Genomic DNA, 19,778 nt, shown 5'->3' on the forward strand with positions numbered 1-19,778 from the left:
AATTAATACACAGGTACATAATGGCCTGTGATTGACTAACTATTTCATGGCCTTAGAACCAGCCCATCACTGTTTCAGTATTTGCACAAGCCTAGGAAATCATTCAGGTAAGTTGGTAAAGTCCACATAAATTTTCCATTATCTATGCTAGATAACCCATACTTCAACACTTTAGAGCATTCCCAATAGAGGAGTCATATTTTTATATAAAATAGCTTCTAAAAATTCACTTTTATCTAGTTTAGCTAAGCCATTTTTAAATCTCTCTACATCCGATTAGCTATATTTCTTTTTATTCTATTAAAATATTATTAAAAGTAAGAAAAGTTTTGAAAAAAAGAGAACATGTGAGAGAAAAAATGGGAAAAAGAGAACATGCAGAGAAAAAGTAGGAAAATATTTAAGAAAAAGAGAATATGTGAGAAACAATCAAAAATAAAATAACTTTCTTGAAAAGTGCTGCTACATTTAACTTTTTTTTTAGCTCTTCTAATCAAATATCTATTTTACATTTTCTTTTGGCTAATCTAATGTAGGGAGTTTTTTAAACATTTGAAGAGCCATTTTGAATAAAAGTAACATTTAGCTCTTCCATTGGGAATGATCTTACAAAGCAATAAAACTGCACATCGATTTCCATATGGGTTGCTTTGACCCACGTTAAACATATTTCTGTAAAATCAAAAATCAAGAGTACTCCCTATACAATTCTGTCTCCCTCTTTCCACAACTAAACAAAAAGTAATTAAATAACAGTTTATACAACAACTACTCCTAATTAAATTGCATCGCTGTAAAAAAAAAAAAATTCAAACATCCTCATCCAACATTACTAGAAAGCGACGGCAACGCAGATTGGATCAGATTTCCCAACTTGCCTCTCAAACTGCAAACGGTATTCCTTAATGTTTCAGATGTCTCCTCAAGAGCAAACTTTTCACGCTCTAATACATTGAGCTGCCTCTCCAAATATCTACCAAGACTGCTCTCCGCTATGTTGATGAAACTGAGTGAGGCATTTGTGTGCATAAATTTTGTAACAAGAAACCCCGCTAGAATTTGCTGCCTCGTCTTCACAAGCTCTGATATGAATGCAGGGAAGATAATTTTTCTGAAGAGGAATGAGATGTTTGATCCTTTCCGTGCAAACCTTGGCAACTGAGCTTCTTGACAATGGCGAGATAAATTTCCAACCATATAGCACAGATATGAGAAAATGGTACCATAGGAAGATTTGGTGATGATAGTTGATGTGATCCCTGAAGATAACACAAGCATCAAAAGTTCATGATCTCTGCCAATTGTGTCTGAGATGCCTCCCTGTTTCAGTTTGTCCTCAACTTCATCCAAGCACGGTGACCATAATGCTTCATAAGGCAATAACAGCACCATCTTTAAAGCCGCAAAACAATCTATTCCGAGTAGGGTCTGGCACAAGCTCCTGGCATCGTCTTCATCAAGAAATAATCCATTAGATTTTGATAAGGACTGGTCAATCAGAGTTAGCAGATCTCGTAGCCGGGACAGCATTATAAGTTTCTTGAAAGCCTCCATCCAACAGGCATGTAAAGGGTGAATAGAGGGGTTCTTTATCACTTCCTTCTCAAGAGGTTCTACCTCTTGAAAGCTTTCCCATCCCTCATCCCAATTATCACCGCTCCAGTCATTTCCTGCATCAGAGGCTTCTGCAGAGGCTTCCTCATCTTTACCAATGATGAAAAGCCCCTCCCACTCCCCCAAAATGGAAAGTAAAGCATCAACATGGGAATCTGTAGTAGCAGCTCCACACAGATTTAAGAAGCAAGAAACTGTAGTCTCCATATTCATGAGATCATCAGGGGTAATTTCTATGCTAGGAGAGATGGTTGCTGCAAGCTGAGATGATTTGAGGGCAACCAAAGTACTTGTAAACCTGCTAGAAGTATCCTTATGATCTGGCAACCCCAGATTAGTAGTAGTCTCACTATTTTTAAATGTAAATTGCAACTCATCCCACCCTTCCCACGGTAGAACATTAGATTGTATCTCAGGAGAGAAACCCTTGATATTTCCGCCCGTGATGAATTGCATAAGCTCTAGAGCATAAACACGAACCGAACTTGGCAGCTGCAGATTATCAGAAAACTTGGCCATCCTTTCCCAGACTGCACACCTGGCCCTCTTCAAGTCCTCCAAATTAGCTTCTAGTTTACTCAGAGAAGATAATAGATGAAACAAATTCTGATGTTCATAGGATTCATTGACCAAATCTTGTAAGATGGGTTCCAAGATATTTAAATACAGACGGGGAAGATCGTGACATTCAGTGTCACTGGCTGCTGCGGAACCACTTGGCAGCAGTGATATGAATACAGAAAACACTTCTGCAATGGCTCCAAATCCACAGCCAGAGAAAACCATGGCTCTGCAGAACGTGAAAATATCAACATCAAAATCACCAATTAAACCGTATTTGACATAGCTGATAATGGTCCCCCAACCCTGTTTCGGTGATACAATGTCCTCCATCACCAACCTCATAAAAACCCTTAGACAACTCATTATGCATTCTGGATTGAACATTAGATTTCCTCCCAAACTCTCATGGGCTACAATATCCTTCATTCCATCAGCCAATCTAATCCAAAAGTTCAAAAGGATGATGAGGCAGTTCTGCCATTCTGAGTTATCTCGCAGATTCCCATAAGAACCATAAATCGGGATGATTACTCTGAAGTACCATTTCATAATGTCCAAAGCATCAGAAGGAGCAAGTAGTTTGATATATATTCTGCAGAAATCATAGCTCTGCTCAAGTTGACTTACGAAGCCCTGAACGGTTTCAAGGCCATTAATTTTAGAATCAGCTGTAGCTCTAGTTTCCAAGGCTGTCAACAAACTCAAGACATGATGTTTGTAGACATCCTGCCACGATATGAGACCCTCAGGCACTGGATCAGTATAGATACTGGCAAGGGTCTCAACCATTTTTGCCAGAGCTTCCAAGCTACTTTCATCAATGTGTGTGTAAACTTCAGTGCTGAAGCACTCCAAGTTCAAACCACCTAATCCAGCAATATTTTTAAAGTTCAAGTTCTTAATAAATGAAACTCTTCTGCATTCTTGCTCAATTAGCCTGTAGAAATGAGCAAGCCCAAGACTAGAAATATTTGTTTGGTCTGCTTGTATCATCGACAATGAACCTTTGGTTTCTTCCAGCTGCAAGTAGCAGTCAGAGAGCAGGCTGTACACATAAGCAAGCCTCAACTTGTTACACCCATCAACTGCAGGGTACACAATCAAGGAAATAGTTTTGATAGTTTCTACAGCATGATCAATAAGTTCTCCCTTGAATGCTGCAATTTCAGCCATAATATCATCATTTGTCCAAACCTCAGAAACAAGGAGAGAACTTAGGCACCGCAGTAGCACCTGCAAGGAAAAAGAGGTAGACATTAGATTCTAATAGGTCCAGTGGGCATACATTTGCCTTCTATATTACTGCTTTTAAGAGAAATGCACGCACATCCACATACCTCAGTACGATTCAAGCCATAGGTATCAGCTATTTTCAATACGCCACTTAAAATGCTCTTCTTCACCAACTTTACTGATTCAATTAGGGAGACAATGACACCCTCAATGTATTTGATGTCCCCAGACAAAAACCGTTCAGTTTCAACCCCAGGAATTATTTTCTCTAGTGCTCTAGAATGGTCTGCTACACGCTTTTCTTCTTCTAATTTCAGTTTCCATTCTCTCCAAAATGTGGACTGTACTTTATCAATCTTTTCTATTTCTTCTGAAAGTAAGAAAATAAAACAAGAACAAGGGAATAGCCTCATTACACAGAAACGAAGTTGACCCCTAAAAAATTGAAAGAGAAGAAAAAACATTTTTTGCAGTTCTTATTTTAAATGACATTATAAATAGAACAGCATTCTATGCAGTTTAGGAGTCAAATAACCAAGTTTGCCAATACCAGAACTAGGTGGTGTGTGCTTTTCTTTAAATTTCCTCAGTAGCAGCTCCCTCCTCTTTGCAGGCCCCACACACTCGAGCCCAGAGTTGTGTAATAAACTATACATCATTCCCACGTTCATGAGGCTACAAATTTCTTGGTAATCCTCCCTTGTTCTCAACTGCTCTTCTATAACTTCAACCCCAGTAAATGCATCCACAAGATTCAAGAGAAAAGAGCATCCCACAATGTCTTCCTCTTCAGTAGCAGGAGTTTCAATAATTGATTTTGCCAGAGAGGCAATCACATTATCTCTAGGGGCAAATCCATTCCTCGCCAACCAGGACAGAATAGTCACCACAGCCTGTGTTCTTATACTAACATACTGCTTTCCAGGAATTAAGCCAGAAATCAATTTCTTACCATATTCTGCTTTCCTACTCAATTCAAGCAACCATGGAAGCTGTAAAGCAGCAAAAGACAAAAATTTCCCATTTTCTCTCAGACCAGATTCCCACTTGTTCCCATTCTCAATGGGCAGGCTTTTAGCAACAGCAGATACTACATTTTTTATGCTGTCAAATTGAACTTCTCGATCATCACCACCAATCCCTTGAACCAGTTCAAAGCAATCTTTCAAGTGATTAATATCTTGAATATTATGGACTGGAAGTGAAGTAATTGAGGAACCTTGAACTGAAAAACTAGGAGAATTTGTCCCTGTCAACATCATTAACGTCTCACATTGGCCTTGCATATCTAGATCTTTCCATGCATGGAGCAATTCACCTATGGAGTCCACATCACAATGGCTCAAAGCAAAACCTAGTAGCTGCTTTCGAGAACTTATATCCATGTTTTCAAGGGCCGGACCCCTCGCTATTGCAGCACATAAGTCCCAAATGAGACCATGTCGTTTTTTAGCCAAAACAAGGCAGAGATCAAACGCTAATTGAAGATCACCTGCAACTGCAGCTTCTCTAGCAATTGCTTCCTCAACGGCTGATATGTCTTCTGGAGAGTTTAATCGAAGAAGTTTGGCAACCTCAATGAGTTCGTCAACATGTAAATAAGCACCAGTTTGACTTGTGATTGCCATTTTAATAATCTCCAAGGGGTCTTTTATTTGCCTGAATTGCACGGGTAGAAGAGTAACTCCAAGGTTTGGAAGTTTAACTGTAAGTGCATCAATAATATCAGCCTCTGTTTTAACATTTCCGCTGCTTGGATATAAATTCAGACATTCCCTAGCCTTCCAGATCTGAAACAAGTTTCAACAATGCAATCAATGGATTTAAATACAAATATTACAGAATCTGTTTTCCACAATGAACTTGGACATAATCAAGCATTATACGCAAATTAATATTAATGGCAAACTCTTAGATAGCCAGCCAACCCATTCTAGGCATTAAGGCCTTGTTCATTCTGGTTGAGAAGCAACTATAAGTTCTCGAGTTCGGCTTTGAGTGTGTTAATAAAAAGCAAAATCATTACATAGTCACCTTATGATCTAATTATATCATGCGAAGGGATCATCATCTAGGCATGCGAAAGGCAAGGCTCACGCTTGTTAGTGTTTGAGGGCTTTAGGCTTTGTTGTCTTGTGGGTGTTGGGGTTGTGGGCTCTTTGGGTGGGTTGGGTTGAGGGTGTTTTTGCTGTTTTTTGGGTTTCAGGCTTGTGGGAGCTCCCTGTGTATATGCTTTCAATAAAGTTTTTCATTTCTTACCAAAAAAAAATATCACATAAGAAAGAGAAATATACTGAAACAACAAAATTTATATATAAAAATCAAGAGATTATAAACATTGTTGGTTCAAATATTAGTTTACACTGCCCACCTGGACCCTTAAGCTTATTGCAGCATATTTGCCAGCCAATCTGGACTAGAGTAGTTGATGGCAAATGTTTGGCAAGGAGACTGCCCACCCTTGCCTTGGGTGGTAGTAGTAACAAAACAAAAAAAGATAAGTTATTTCATAACATTAGCTTGAGTTACTAATTCTCGATCCCCACATAATATGCGGCAAGTTCTCATGCCTGTCTATGTTAATGCTGCTTGTGTTAGACATCTAACAAAAAATGTTTTTGAACGTGTAAGTTATTATAAAATCAACATTGCGCCTCACTGTTGACATTATGTCAAATAGTTTACATCATGTTTGATGTCACCTGATCAATGCATGTTGTAACGTACAAGGGCCATAAGGAGGGACGAACATCAAGTAGCTAGCCATTAATAGGTTATAGTAAGAATCTTGAATGAATTAATCCACTCCTAGATATCTTAATTGATCAGAGAACAAAACCTTTCCACATGCTTACTTCACTCTTAATTGATCAAAGAACATAAGCTTTCCATATACTTACTTCAGGACAAGTAAGACTTGAAGCTGAGAAAAAATATTCCCTTGCAGCTTGAATGACAAGGTTTTCTGCCTTCTCCGATGACAAAGCAACTGAACTTGTACCTTTTAAATAATTCCTTGCAAGAGAAAATTTTCCAGCTTTCAGCAGTCCTCTGCAGAATTCCATCAACATATACTCTAGGTCCAGAAAAGGAAATGCCTTCTCTCTCAAACACTGCATATCACGCCACATGTTTGCCCAATCATTATCAGAACGACCAGGCTGTCGACGAACAAATTTCGAAAGTATCAGGCGAAGAATCTGTTTTACACCTTTTCCATCTGAATGAGCCTCCAGGAAAAAATTCATTGGCTTCGGGACCTGAATACAAACATGTACCATTAAAATCTAAGTTTACCTCTCACAATCAATTAAATGCAAAAAAATTAAGAAAAAGGAATGAAGCAATCTACTGTCAATATCATCAGTTTAATCTTCCTTTTGGAAAAAAATCTAGAATTCCATATCTTAATCTTATGCTCATTAAGGCCAAAAATTTCATAATCCATAGTGCTTCCACATATTTCCTAGTAAACAAAACAGCAAGTTGCCAACCTTGGCCACCAAGAAGAAAGGGGTGGGGCCTCCAGAAACTTAATTTCTATCTTTCATTTTTCTTCCATTATTTTTGTTCCTAGGAGAGCTCAAACTGTTTAATGCCCATGATAGGTCATCAAAGCACAAAAGCATTCTCTGTGCAATAAAGAATACAAACCTGGTAAAACCCCAAAAGCCTCCCTGCTTCAACATGGCCTTCTGCCAGTTTGAGTCTTCTCTTAAGGCCCTCAACACGTGTTCCGGTATCTGCACAGGCAAAATATTTCAATTATTCTCAAGAAAAAAAATTCCAGTAAGATGACCATAATAATCTCACCAACAAAAATGCACAATGTGAAAAACACCAGCGCAGGAAAGTATATTTTAGTCTTGCAATTACAGATATCTATTCCACTAAGGAAGCCAAGATTCCTATTTGGCATCTACCACCAGATTATCTTGATTACCCCTCAATTATTTCAATTTAAGATGTCAATGAAAGGATGGAATATTAATAGTTATAACTTTGCTAATTCTTTATCTAGCTTTTCAAACAAATCTCAATATACATAAAAATAAATAAATAAATAAAGAAAATTTTATATATATATATATATATATATATAAGACCTATGGTGGGGGATAAGATGTTATAAGAAACACATATCTTGCATGCCATGCTTTCTAGAACACACAAAATTGGGTGCACACTGCATCACAATTATGGACTACTGGACTCCTACTACATGGCTCATCCCAACTTAACAACACACATGTGAGCAGACACTCAAACAAAGTACAGAAAGATGACAAGCTCATTCAAACATTGAAGCATTGCACACATAATTCAATCTGCCAGTGCATTACAATAACATTGTCAGTTTTTGAGTTTCTAATGAAATGCTTTTTTTTATAAGTAGTTTCTAATGAAATTTTATATATATATATAAGTAGTTTCTAATGAAATGCTCACCGTGAATAAACTCAATTTTAAAGCCAAAATCAGCAAGAGAAGTGAAAAAATTTTGTTTGGATGCAGTAAATCAAGCAAAAGTAGTTGTGGAAATAGAGTTACCCAAAAATGATATGATTATATGCATCTGCATAACCAAAATTGATTTTAAGTGCACATGTTTTGAGTGAAATTTAAAGTTAATTAGTCCATAGGAAAAAAAACAAAAAACATACTGCCAAAAAGACATATCGACTAAGTCAAAGTAGTAATGCTTGGTTTTCAAGGATGCAGCCTTGGAACAATGGTCAAATTGCTGTCAGAGTAATTTTCAATTTTGGAAACTCAAAGCTTCCATGTGTGGGGATCAAGTGCAACATTAGATTGAGATGAGTCTTATATTGTTCTTGAAGGCCAAGTGATTAAGAGTCTAGGGTTAATTTAGTATTTAATTTGGGTAATTACTTTAAGAGTTGTAGATTTTTTTTTTTTGCACAGAGGAAGATCACGAATTTCATAACTGCGTTTGGTCTGTAAGTATTCTAAATTCAAATACTATTAAAACTATTTTATAGGGTTTTATTAGGTCTTTGGTTTACCAGTCCAATAAGGAGACCTAATCCTAATAGATTAAGAAGGTCAAAAGGTCTTACAAATATGCTTCAATGGACTAGAGGCATTTGACTTTGACTATAGTAACATCAGGTGTTTTGAGTATTGAGACATGTTTGTCTACTGCATGCTGTTACTTCGAACAACCACAAACTTCTCTCTTTACAATCCCAATTCACATCCCTCCTATACATTTTGAAACTCTAAAACCCCAAAATTACCAACAACTTTCAGCCATCAGCCTCAAAAGAACGATCTTGATTCTTGTCATCCAGCAAGCAGAATTCGCAGTTTTCAGCTTCTATAGCCTTCAAGATTTAATCGTTTCAAAACCTATCCAACATACAAACTCTAAACCCTTTCTTATACCAGTTGATGCATAGGTATCTATTTTAGAAGACAGCAACTCTCTCTCTCACAGACCTGCTCCATCAAATGTTAAGTCACCCTTAAGCAAAGTATGTTGAATTGCTCCTAAGCTATTAACATATGTTGAATTGCTCCTAAAGCTATTAAAGTATGTTGAATTGCTCCTAAGCTATTAAAGTATGTTGAATTACTCCTAAGCTATTCAACATGGAGGAGATTCAATTATTTCTGTTATGCCTTTCTTGGTTGGACCAACCCAACCAGCGATTTCCGACGAGTCTTTCTGAATTTTTAGAGCAAAAGGCAGAACTACAAGAAAGCTTTCTTTGTCTTAATGGATAACCAATTCATTTTCAAATATAGTTGGGAGACTCCCCCTAAGAAATGGGTAAAAAATGGAAAGATCAGGGTTCACAAGTAAAGTGGGCTCAACAACCAAATAAAAAAAGGCAGAATCGTTGGTTGTGAGAGAGTAAAATCATAGTTAGATATCAAATAGAGATAACCAAAAAGATATCCATAACTCAATTCCAAGTCAAATAAGCTTAGGCCTCTGTGGAATATGATAATTAACCATGCCCATTAGAAAATCTGACAAATATTAAGATCTCATTTACCAAGATGAGAATTTTCAAGCTTATAAAGCATAAATCACCTTGTATTTGTGGAAGCTTTGAAAATATGGCAGCCATGGTACTCCACCTATCTGTTTCTGTGGACATATATATGCACTGCAGGGCACAATCCACAGCTTCAACCTCATCCCTGAAAAAACCATTACTCTGGAACTCTCCCCACCCTTCCTCAACTACCATGTCTCTGCAACCCTCCTCAATTACAATCAAGCATGTGTCCAATTTCTTCTCCAAAGCAATTTCCTTCATCCATCTAACCAGAAATGACTCATTGTTATTCTCATCTGCAGAAAGATGGTTATCTGGAACCTGACCTAGAGAAACTGAGGCCGCATTCTTAAATCTACTCTGCATGAATGGAATTGCTTTATCACGTAATCGTTTAACCACATTTTGTTCTTTAACTCCTTTAAGCATCATCCTGAATTTATCATAGTCAGATAATTGTTCCCAGTCCACAAGACTCATACTGATACTCAATTCGCCATCACTGTCATCCGAATAGATAAGTTGGTGCAAGTATGAGACATCATCAAGGAACTGCTGCAACTCACAAATACCTTTGTTATGAGCAAAGTCAAGCAAGCAGAGGCTATTATCTAGCTGACCAGTAAAACTATCAATATCTCTAGCTCTATTCTTATACCATCGCGAAAGTTCAACAGTTGATGGCCAAACAGATCCTAGGCATCGCTTGACCATGGGTTCCGTTCTGAGCTGGATACCAATCTCATGATTTTTGGGCAATTTGTTTATAAAGCTCACCATCTTCTCACATTCAACCCAATCTTCCTCCCTCACAGCAACACTGGTAGGAGGCAACCTCCCGGGAAGAAGATGCCCATATGTTTGTACAGGAATGGTTTCAGGGATAGCAGCTAAAATCTCCAACATGAAAGGAGTCAGCGAATAAGGATGACGCTTGAATAGGAGGTTTAAGGCACCAATTTTTCCACTTTCAGCAAGTCTAACACCAGCTTCATTAATAGGCATCACACGAAATTCTCTGTACTCCTGCACAGAAAACCTGCACAACACTATGTCATTAAACTGTGAGTCAGTAGAAACAATCAGAAGAAATAAATAAAAATCAAAGCATAAAACAATTTATCACTGATAATCTTAAATATTATTGCAAAAATTATCTACATTTTTATCTCTATGCAGCATAAAAAAGGTTTTCCAGGGATATTAAAGAATATAAAATTAATGAAATTCTTCACAATAGTCATATAAAGTAAATCCAATCAATTTTGGCAAGTGATTTTCGATTTCTTGCCTCTAGGAGCCCGATATCATGTCTAATCCATATTTTCATTTTTTTTTTATATGAGCTTACATCCTGCTGTACTGCTCTAGATATTAAGATGTTGCAAAAGGTACGAAAGGAATTAAATCCTTATGGTAAAGAACTTGCAGATTGATGAGATTGTTGAATGAGTAACACAAACAAGGATTAGCTCATGAAAATGATGTTGGAATACTATATGAAGAAAATTGCCTAATAAATATATCCTGCCTCCTATTCATCACCAAAAAAAAAATTATACTTGTCTCCCATATCAGTAGGCAACCTTTCTATGCACATACATGCATACACACAGATTATGGAGACATCTTGCTCAGACATAGATACCAAAATATATCACAACAACCATTTCGATAACACTGCATGGCAATTGTATTGTCTTAAATATGCTATAATAAAGTTAAGTGAGACTTCAATTAAAAGAAATAAACCAAAAAAAAAAAAAAAAACATTTACGATAGACACTATATTTGGTTAAATAATTGTTCTCTCTCCTCTTTTTTTCTTTTTTATCCTAATAGAATATGGTTCTAATACTTCAAAAATTATGTTATTTCTGCAAACAACAATAACCATAGATTCTGCAGAGCATAATACCTGCCCATGTTTATCCCAAGATATGTTTCCAGCCTGTCATTGAATTGCAGTAACTGAAGTCTAGCCATGCGGGAATCCCAAAATTGACTACGTTCATTATCTTCTGCTTCTGAAAACCTATATTGGTTAGTTAGGCGCAACCCATATGCAAGCAAAGCCCTTACAGCATCTTCTGTTGGCCCAACTTTATCTAAACATTCAGAAACTACAAAAACTTGATCCTTAATTTTAGACAAAAACATATTTATTTCATTTATGCCTTGGCCAGAATGCAACCACTGTGACTTTACAACTTCATCTTTATCCAGCCCATGACAACCAGCAAAGTCCAAGGCAGCCTGATACTTTTGCTTGCTAATTAAAATATTGTACATTTCAGGGACAGATCTCTCAGAAAATGATATCAAACTCCATTGCAATCTAGAAATATCAAATTGATTAAATCTATCTTCAGTAATCAGCTCCACACGATGCAAGTCATTTGTTTTCCCAGAATTTGATACATTGTATCTCTCTTCAGATAATGTACTCTCCAAAAGAAAAATGTGTCCTGGAAACTTCTGTACCCTTTCTAACATGAGCATGGAATATACAGTGTCATCCTGCTGAAAGTGTGAACCGCTTAGAATATCAAGCATGGTGACAATGCCACTTCTTTTTGCAAAAGCAATGATATGGTCAGACCACCAAGTAAAGTCCACAACATCGCTTACAAAATTTCCACCTCCATTTGACAAACTATCAGTCACTTGTGAGTCATATATCCCTCTGCAAGCAAAACTTGAAAGTGAAAAGCATTCTTTATCCAGCTTGAAAATGTGCAAGCGTCCTCTAACATCTAGTGTAGCAACAAAATTGACTTGCGGTGAGATTGCCACCTTTGGAAATGCTAGTTGACCCACATAACCTTTTGGTTTAGAATATAAGCCATCAAACTGAGTAGAGAACAATTGCTCTATATCCTGAATTTTACTTCTACGCCAAAGAGAAATATTACAGGATCCTGGAAAATATATTACAAAAACAATTATTAAATACTTAATGTATGAACTTTATCTGTAATATAGTTTTCCACGTTTCTAGAAAGTGATAAAAATTCATAATTGAATCTAAACAACTTTTACTAGACAGAATAAGACTCTGCCTGATGATGACCCCCAAACCAAGAACATGGATCCTTAGGTTTTTTCATATGGCTGACATACACATTGAGGACATGTTAAAGAATGGAATGTCAAAGGCAGCACAATCTGATGAACCATAATGGATGAAAGGATTTAAGGTTTTTCCCACTATTTAAAGCAATGATCAACTGTCATCTTATCATCTTAGACATTTTACCATGCAGAACTAGTAGGTGCTGCTCTTTTTCTTTCTTTTTTTGATAAATAGTAGGTGTTCTTCAACAACCACCCCCCCCCCCCCCCCCCCCCCCACCCCCAACACACACACACACACACTTTTTCTTCTTTTTGTGCATGCGTGAGGGTTCCAATCTAATAGTTGCATGTCAAAGATACAAGAAACAATATGAGTTAGACGATGACTCATATACACAAAATCTTCACTGTAGGAAAATTGAATGGAAAAATAGTACATAAACACATACCGGAGTTCCCACCAGAGGTTAATGAGATACTGTCAGAACCATCAACAACAACTAGCAAAGAAAGTTCTGGATGGTAATCAAAGCAGAAGACATTGTTATTAAACTGCCTCTTCGGGGTTAAGCCATTATCAGAGGTGAGTGCAGAGGAGATAGAGGCACTTGGCTCCTGACTAATCTCAATATGCTGAAAAGAACCGTCTGATGTAACAATAGTGAAGCTGCACCTGGAAACATTTCCATTAACTTAAACAGATGTCAAGTTGCCTAAACTTCAGGACTGGTCAAACAACAAAACCATAACCCCCAACCTAAACTCAATGTTGACAGGAAACTGCTTTTTGTAAAATTCTCTAGTCAAATTTCAAGCAGAGGCTGTAGGAAAAAAAAAAAAAAAAACACTTACAAGCAAGATCTCTGTTCATCAGAATCATTCTCAGCAATCAGGCCCACTATTGGCATACAGATTTTCAAATGTCTCCTTGTAATTCTTGCTATCTCTTCCCCATTTAATTTGATAAAATATAGCGTACCAGTATCATCAGCAACTCCAAGAACATCATGACACTCAGACCAAGTTCCCGTGGTGAATGTAGCATGGCTTCCAGCTGATACATGGAACAAAATTAGAAACAACAGCGAGAAAAAATGCAGTGACATACAAACCTGAGAAAGATTAAGCGTATAGTTCATATAGCTAATGCATTTCATAGTATTAACATCATACCATCAAGATCAATCAATTCCCCCACTCCTCCCCCACCCTCTTCTACTTGCAGAGGTTTTTTATCCTTATCTAGAATCAAAGGACTAAAAGGTAAACAGTAGGCTTCAATGCAAACGTTAGGTGGCTGACAGGGCTACTCCATTAAACTAAGATATTTACAGAAGATTATATATCATCATGCAGCGTGTAAGACGTCTATGTTTTCATTGTATTTGTAAAAGAACCAGAGAGTTATGCCTCAATAGTCACGATAAAATAGTTAAAGAGCTATGCAGCAAAGTATAAGCATTGTATTATATGTTATTATGCGTTACTTGACATTTTCATATGCTCCTACATGCTGACATCAATAGGAATTAAGCCTTCAAAATCTCTTTTTGTCATATACAACATTACTTATCAAAAACAAAATCTCTTAGTTAAGTTAAATCAACATAGGCACCACAAACATATAAATAAACATGTATTTATATAAAACTTATACTTATATTACACTGATACTGCCATTTTCAAGGCTAGTGACTGTAGTGAATTTGAAAAATTGTTGATCTAAAAAGTAAATAGAAACAAATTTGTCAGTTTAAAGCGTTTAGCATATGATGCAATGTGATAGTTGACACCAAGATATCACAAACATAGCTAAATGAATCAACAAATGGATCTTACCAGTAAAAGTTCCACAGGGCTCCATGTAGTCATCATCCTTCTGAAAAATTGTTATCTGATTTCCAGCAGCGACAGCCACACGTTCGCCTCTCAGGGAGATAAACAAGGATATCAATCTTTTCAATTTTTTCGGTTGCTTGTAATCACTCCATTTCTCTTTGAGTTGACTTACACCTACAAGGTATTAAGGGAAAGAATCATAAAGTTGACAGACTGCTAGACTTTACCAATTTCCGAGTGAAATTTGAAAAATCATGAAAAAGAAAAACCATTGTTGTTTTATATAGTAATTATGATTCTTTAACAAGGCACGTCCTTCTTCTTGTAAGACACAACCTGAACAATCAACTTCACTTTATGAATACTACCTCCGATAAACTAGGATAAATCACAACATCAAAAGCATGAACAGAACACTTCTCTACAAAAATATTAGCAAATCAATAATGGTACCACCTCGACATTTACTGTTAAATATGGAAGGTATAAACCAAAACTAGCAGATGATGGCAGATACCCATCCACATTGAACTCTTAGAAAATAACTAAAATGTTTGTATTACTAACATCCCATTACTTCCAAACCATATGTTTTGCTATATAATCAATCAAGACAACCTTTTAACAATAGCCAATATAAAAACCCAATTTTAACAATCTTTTTTTTTGGATGAATAAATCATTCCATTAAGCAATGAAGTTCAGTACAAGCAAACAGCTTCACACTCTTGACACTTCTAGCTCACTCCTAACCACTCATTCAACACCTTTACAGTTCAAAAATAAATAAATAAATCTTATAAGTACCTAAGAGAGTCTTGCAAATATTCCTAACAATCAAAATAACATATTATCGCTTAGAGCCTATTTCTCATTTTAATTAATAAGCTATCCAGAAACGAATTTGATAAAACCCCGTAAAAAATTATTTAAAAAAAATCATAATCCATTATAAAACCCTGAAAGCCAATGCCTCCAACCAATTAAGCACGTAAACAATGTGCATTACATAAAGAAAAGAAAAAAATAATAATCAATGACCAATTCGTAAAACATTCTCGATAAAGTATTATCACTCTACGAGTAACCAGTAAAACATTTTAACCAAAATTAACTAACAGAAAACTCAACAACAACAACAAAAAATCGACGTACCTTGTACCGAAAACAACGATAGGAAGCTCCCTCTCTCACCATCATTTGCCTGAATTCAGTGTAAAATTTAAAAAAGAAACAAAAATCAAACAATTTAAATAAAAAATAAGATAAAAAGTACATTCAAATACGAAGACAAAGAAAAAAAAATGGAAAACGAAGAACAAAACCTGTTGAGGAGGGTAATTGGGAGCGTACGGCCTCGAAGCGTGATGTCGCGTCTCGTAAAGCACTTGCCGTACGCTTAGCTCTTCCATGGTCCCAAGTGAAACTGCTTCTGCGTCTGCCTGCGTGCTTTGTCTTCCCGCGCACGGATCTCGAACCCTAGACCTCAAAATACACAACGCATCCACATTTCAAGAATGAGAGAGAGAGAGAGAGAGAGAGAACTGGTTCAGGCAGACAACAACCAAACTCTTTCACAATTTTGGGTCGGGTTGGAACCCGTAGCCCGCGGAAAATTCAGCTGGGCCTTAACCCAACATTTGAAACATATGAAAAGAAATGATGAGGCCCATAATGATCCCTATTCTATTTTTATGTTTTTTAAATTTTATTTCGATATGTCAGTTAATTCAGTTGCCAAAGTTTTTATAAAGTGTTTTGGATCAAAAGATCTCTATAAATTTTTAGGGTGTTTAAAATAAGGGTCCAGCTTTTATAATCGTGCATTTTTAAGAAAGCTTATCTGTCTGGGATTTGGAAACGTCAATTTTTTTTATATTTTTAAACCACTGTTTTTTAAAAACACACTTTTAAGTTTTAAACGAAACACTTTTCAGAATTTTGTTAAAAAAAATACTTTTAACCTACGAAATTACAGGGCGGCTCAAAATGAGTATTAGTTGTAAAGCGTTTTCTGGAAATGGACTTGGAAGTTTAATTCTACTTCTATTTTAGCTATAAGATGAGCCTTTGTTATGGTGCATTGTTGCTTAATACAACACAAGGATATTCACAAAAAAACACACACACACACAAACAAAAAAAATATATATATATTACTTTCTTTCTTTGTTTTTTTGCCTAATATGAAAGTTTTATTTTTTGGGTAAATAATTATTATTATTGAATATAAATTTTATAAAGATGGATAATAGTGCACAATTTGCATAAGCCAAACCTGGTTGAGTTGGTCATATAATTGCTAATGAATGCACCGAGCAAAGAGTTGAATTCAAACAAAGATGGTGCATTGGTAACTCGAAGTAGCCCCTCAGGAAAACTTTTAGCCATATTCAATTTTGATTTGGGATGAATTATTGTTAAATTTCGATCCAATAGTTATTCTAAGCTGATCCCTATTATTATTCATTTTCTTCGCCCTTCATAATTCATAAATAGAGCCTTTCAGAAAAGTATTTTTCCTAGGAAAATTTTCCATCAACATATATTATATGCATGTGTTAAAACAAACAGAATCTACAATTTACTGTAGTACAGTAGTAGTGTTTAATGTAGATTCCTCAGACAAAAATTGCAGGCTAGCTCTAGTCGGACCAGTCATAAAAAAACATCTGTGATTTTGGATTTACATATAGAGGATGCTATTGTTCTTCTACTATATATATATATATATATATATATATATATATATTAACGAAGACAACTTGAAGGGGACAACTTTTGTTGGAAATAATTTTGGATGGTGCACAAATTCTCATTGATATAAAATAATTACAATATGAATATTAACAATAAAATAAATAAAATACAATAGATGAAAATAGAGTATGGAAAGATCTCACAATGCTATAGAATTACGCAAGAGCGTTGTCCTTAAAGGTTGATTCGTGCCTCCCGGAGTGAATAACTCGGTGCGATCGGATCATTTGACACGCAACCTCCCAGGATTAGACTATAGCGTCTACCTTCGTTAAGGACGCACTTCCAATAACGAAGAGTAATAGAACAACCCAAATCTTTTCTTGTAGAACAACAAATACATAATTGAAAACATAGAAATAATATATATATATATATCTCAAATGCTCTTTTGTGTATGTTATATTGACAAGAAGGTTGGCTTAATATATAGAAATGAAGCTCACGTTTTCCTTCTTAAAGAGAATCTTTTAATATCCAAAGCCTTGAATGACTTCATGACCAAACGGTAAAAAATGCTTGGAAACCATAAAAAAAATCATTAGACCTTGTTAATGTCAAAGGTCAAAACTGTTGAACAATTAAAACCATGGAATTGTTAATGGCCAACGGCTAGAAACAATAAAAGTGAAAATCAATAGAAACAATAAAAGTGAAAATCAACGTATGGAGAAACTCAATGCCCTTAATGACCAAACGGTCACAAAAAATTATTTCTCAAAGAAGCCACTAGCAAATATCAAACAAAGAATAAAAGAGCTTATGGAAAAAGAAAACAAGAAAACAATTTGTTTGTAACACACATATATTACAACAATCCCCCACATGTTACAAACAATAAAATAAAGGAGATTGAAAGCATGCATCGATGTGGTACCCGAAGGTTTTAACTGCACCTAGGATAAATAAGTAGGAACTTAATGAATCATGGTAGAGTTAAACTCTTTTAACCAAATCCACAAGTTAAACAAACTTATCATCCACATAACTTTCTCCAAAAACAAAAAATTAAATCAAATCAAATAAACAAAAAGTCAAATCAAATCAAATCAAGAAAATTGGGTTGTTCTATAGCGGGTTGGCGCCTTATACAGGCCATGCGCCTCTGGGCTTCATGAGTGCTCTAGAGACTTGCCAAAGTCTCATAGGAGGCGGCACCACCTCCACACTCACATAGGTGGCGTCCATCAAGAATGTGTGCAGAGAACATCCCATCCCAAGAAGTAGGGACTATGGACCCATTAAGAGTTTTAAACTCATCCTTACTCACTCTGCATCTTTTGTTATTACACCATAAAATGGCTTTCATGAGCGCTCTAGAGACCTACCCAAGTCTCATAGGAGATAGCAACTCCACACTCATATAGGTGGTATCCATCAAGAGTGTGTGCAGGGAACACCCCATCCCAACAGGTAGGGACTATGGATCCATTAAGAGCTTTAAGCTCATCCTTAATCACTCTGCATCTTGTACTGTCTTACACCATAGGGATGGACTCATAACTAATCTTTTCAACAAGATAGTTAATAAACATAAATTGACAGTACCATATCTCATTTCACTTGTGACTTCGTTTCCCATTAAACCTCATTCATGGGATCTCCAATCGCAGAGGTTGGGTATCAATCACAGTGTCATGATTTGGGTATCAGTCCTATCCCCCTCGATGCTTCTCTCACTAGCCTTCTTGCTAGTGGCTTGGTCAAAGAATCTGCAGAATTCTTTTATGACCTCACAAAGTCCATGGACATATACCGGTCTCAATAAGCTGCCTCACAATATTGTGCACTTTCTTATTATAAATTATTTGCTCGAGCTTTGGCAGCCTGAAAATCACAATAAACACATAGGTGGAACTGTGTTAGCTTATAAAGACAAATAAATTAACCAATAGGTTCTTAGCCATTCATCTTCAGTTTCTGCCTTCTCCAAGGCAATTAACTCTGACTCCATAGTAAACCTTGCTATGCAATTCTTTTTTAAGGACTTCCAAGAGATAACTCTTTTAGCCAAAGTAAACACATAGCCACTAGTAGGCTTTGCTTATCTGAATCAAAAATCCAGTTAGCATCACAATATCCTTTCAAAATAACAGGATAATCACAACATGACAAACCAAAATTAATTGTGCCTTTAAAGTATCTCAACAATTTAGAGATAACATCTCAATGCTCAATACCATGATTATGAGTATATCTACTCAATCTACTAACAATATATGTAATATATATCAAGGCATATACAGTTTGTCAAAACATCAAGCTATTAATGATTTGTGCATATTTTTCTTGCAAAACACAATCACCGTAATTCTTAACCAAATATATTTTTGAATCATATGGTGTAAACATAGGCGGATAATCAAAGTGCTCATATCTTTTAAGCATCTTTCGAGCATAATATATCTGAGATAAAATAATGTAATAATTATCTCTAATAACCTTAATGTCCAACATGACATTCGCTTTACCTATGTCTTACCTATCAAAATTAGATGCAATAAATCTTTTAACTTCATGCACAACATCAATGTTAGTTCACAAAATAAGCAAGTCATAAATATAAACAAATAATGACACATTCATTATTGTAAAACTTGCTATGCATTTACTTGCATCATTAATCAAATATAAATTAAACAATATCACCTTGTCAAA

At 35.9% G+C, this 19,778-nt stretch overlaps 1 protein-coding gene across 2 annotated transcripts; it reads right to left on the reverse strand.

Annotated features, from left to right (window-relative positions):
* Nucleotides 1-606: 606 nt before the first annotated feature.
* LOC132176371 (neuroblastoma-amplified sequence protein) lies at nt 607-15,885 on the reverse strand. 2 transcript variants are annotated; one of them, XM_059588570.2, is made up of 12 exons: nt 15,686-15,885; nt 15,516-15,564; nt 14,361-14,534; nt 13,374-13,575; nt 12,971-13,194; nt 11,362-12,364; nt 9,476-10,482; nt 7,066-7,154; nt 6,312-6,671; nt 3,962-5,201; nt 3,516-3,778; nt 607-3,411 (listed from the first exon to the last, which is right to left on the reverse strand). In XM_059588570.2, exons 1-12 carry the CDS (start codon nt 15,770-15,772, stop codon nt 820-822), a joined length of 7,290 nt encoding a protein of 2,429 aa, XP_059444553.2. In that variant the 5' UTR covers nt 15,773-15,885; the 3' UTR covers nt 607-819. The 2 variants fall into 2 exon arrangements, with proteins under 2 accessions (XP_059444553.2, XP_059444546.2); XM_059588563.2 differs by having other exon boundaries at nt 3,516-3,781.
* Between the last annotated feature and the right edge of the window lie 3,893 nt (nt 15,886-19,778).

This window comes from Corylus avellana, chromosome 2 (genome assembly GCF_965113065.1).
Source record: "Corylus avellana chromosome 2, dhCorAvel1.hap1.2, whole genome shotgun sequence".
Lineage (NCBI taxonomy): Eukaryota > Viridiplantae > Streptophyta > Magnoliopsida > Fagales > Betulaceae > Corylus > Corylus avellana.

Bases quoted from the DNA above. Each gene is read 5' to 3' on its own strand.
- LOC132176371 (XM_059588563.2), bottom strand. From the start codon at position 15,772: ATGGAAGAGCTAAGCGTACGGCAAGTGCTTTACGAGACGCGACATCAC. The intron at 10,483-11,361 runs GTATTATGCTCT...AGTGTTGTGCAG, and splicing joins CTTGGGATAAACATGGGCAG to GTTTTCTGTGCAGGAGTACA. The intron at 6,672-7,065 runs GTTTGTATTCTT...GTTTGTATTCAG, and splicing joins GGCTTTTGGGGTTTTACCAG to GTCCCGAAGCCAATGAATTT.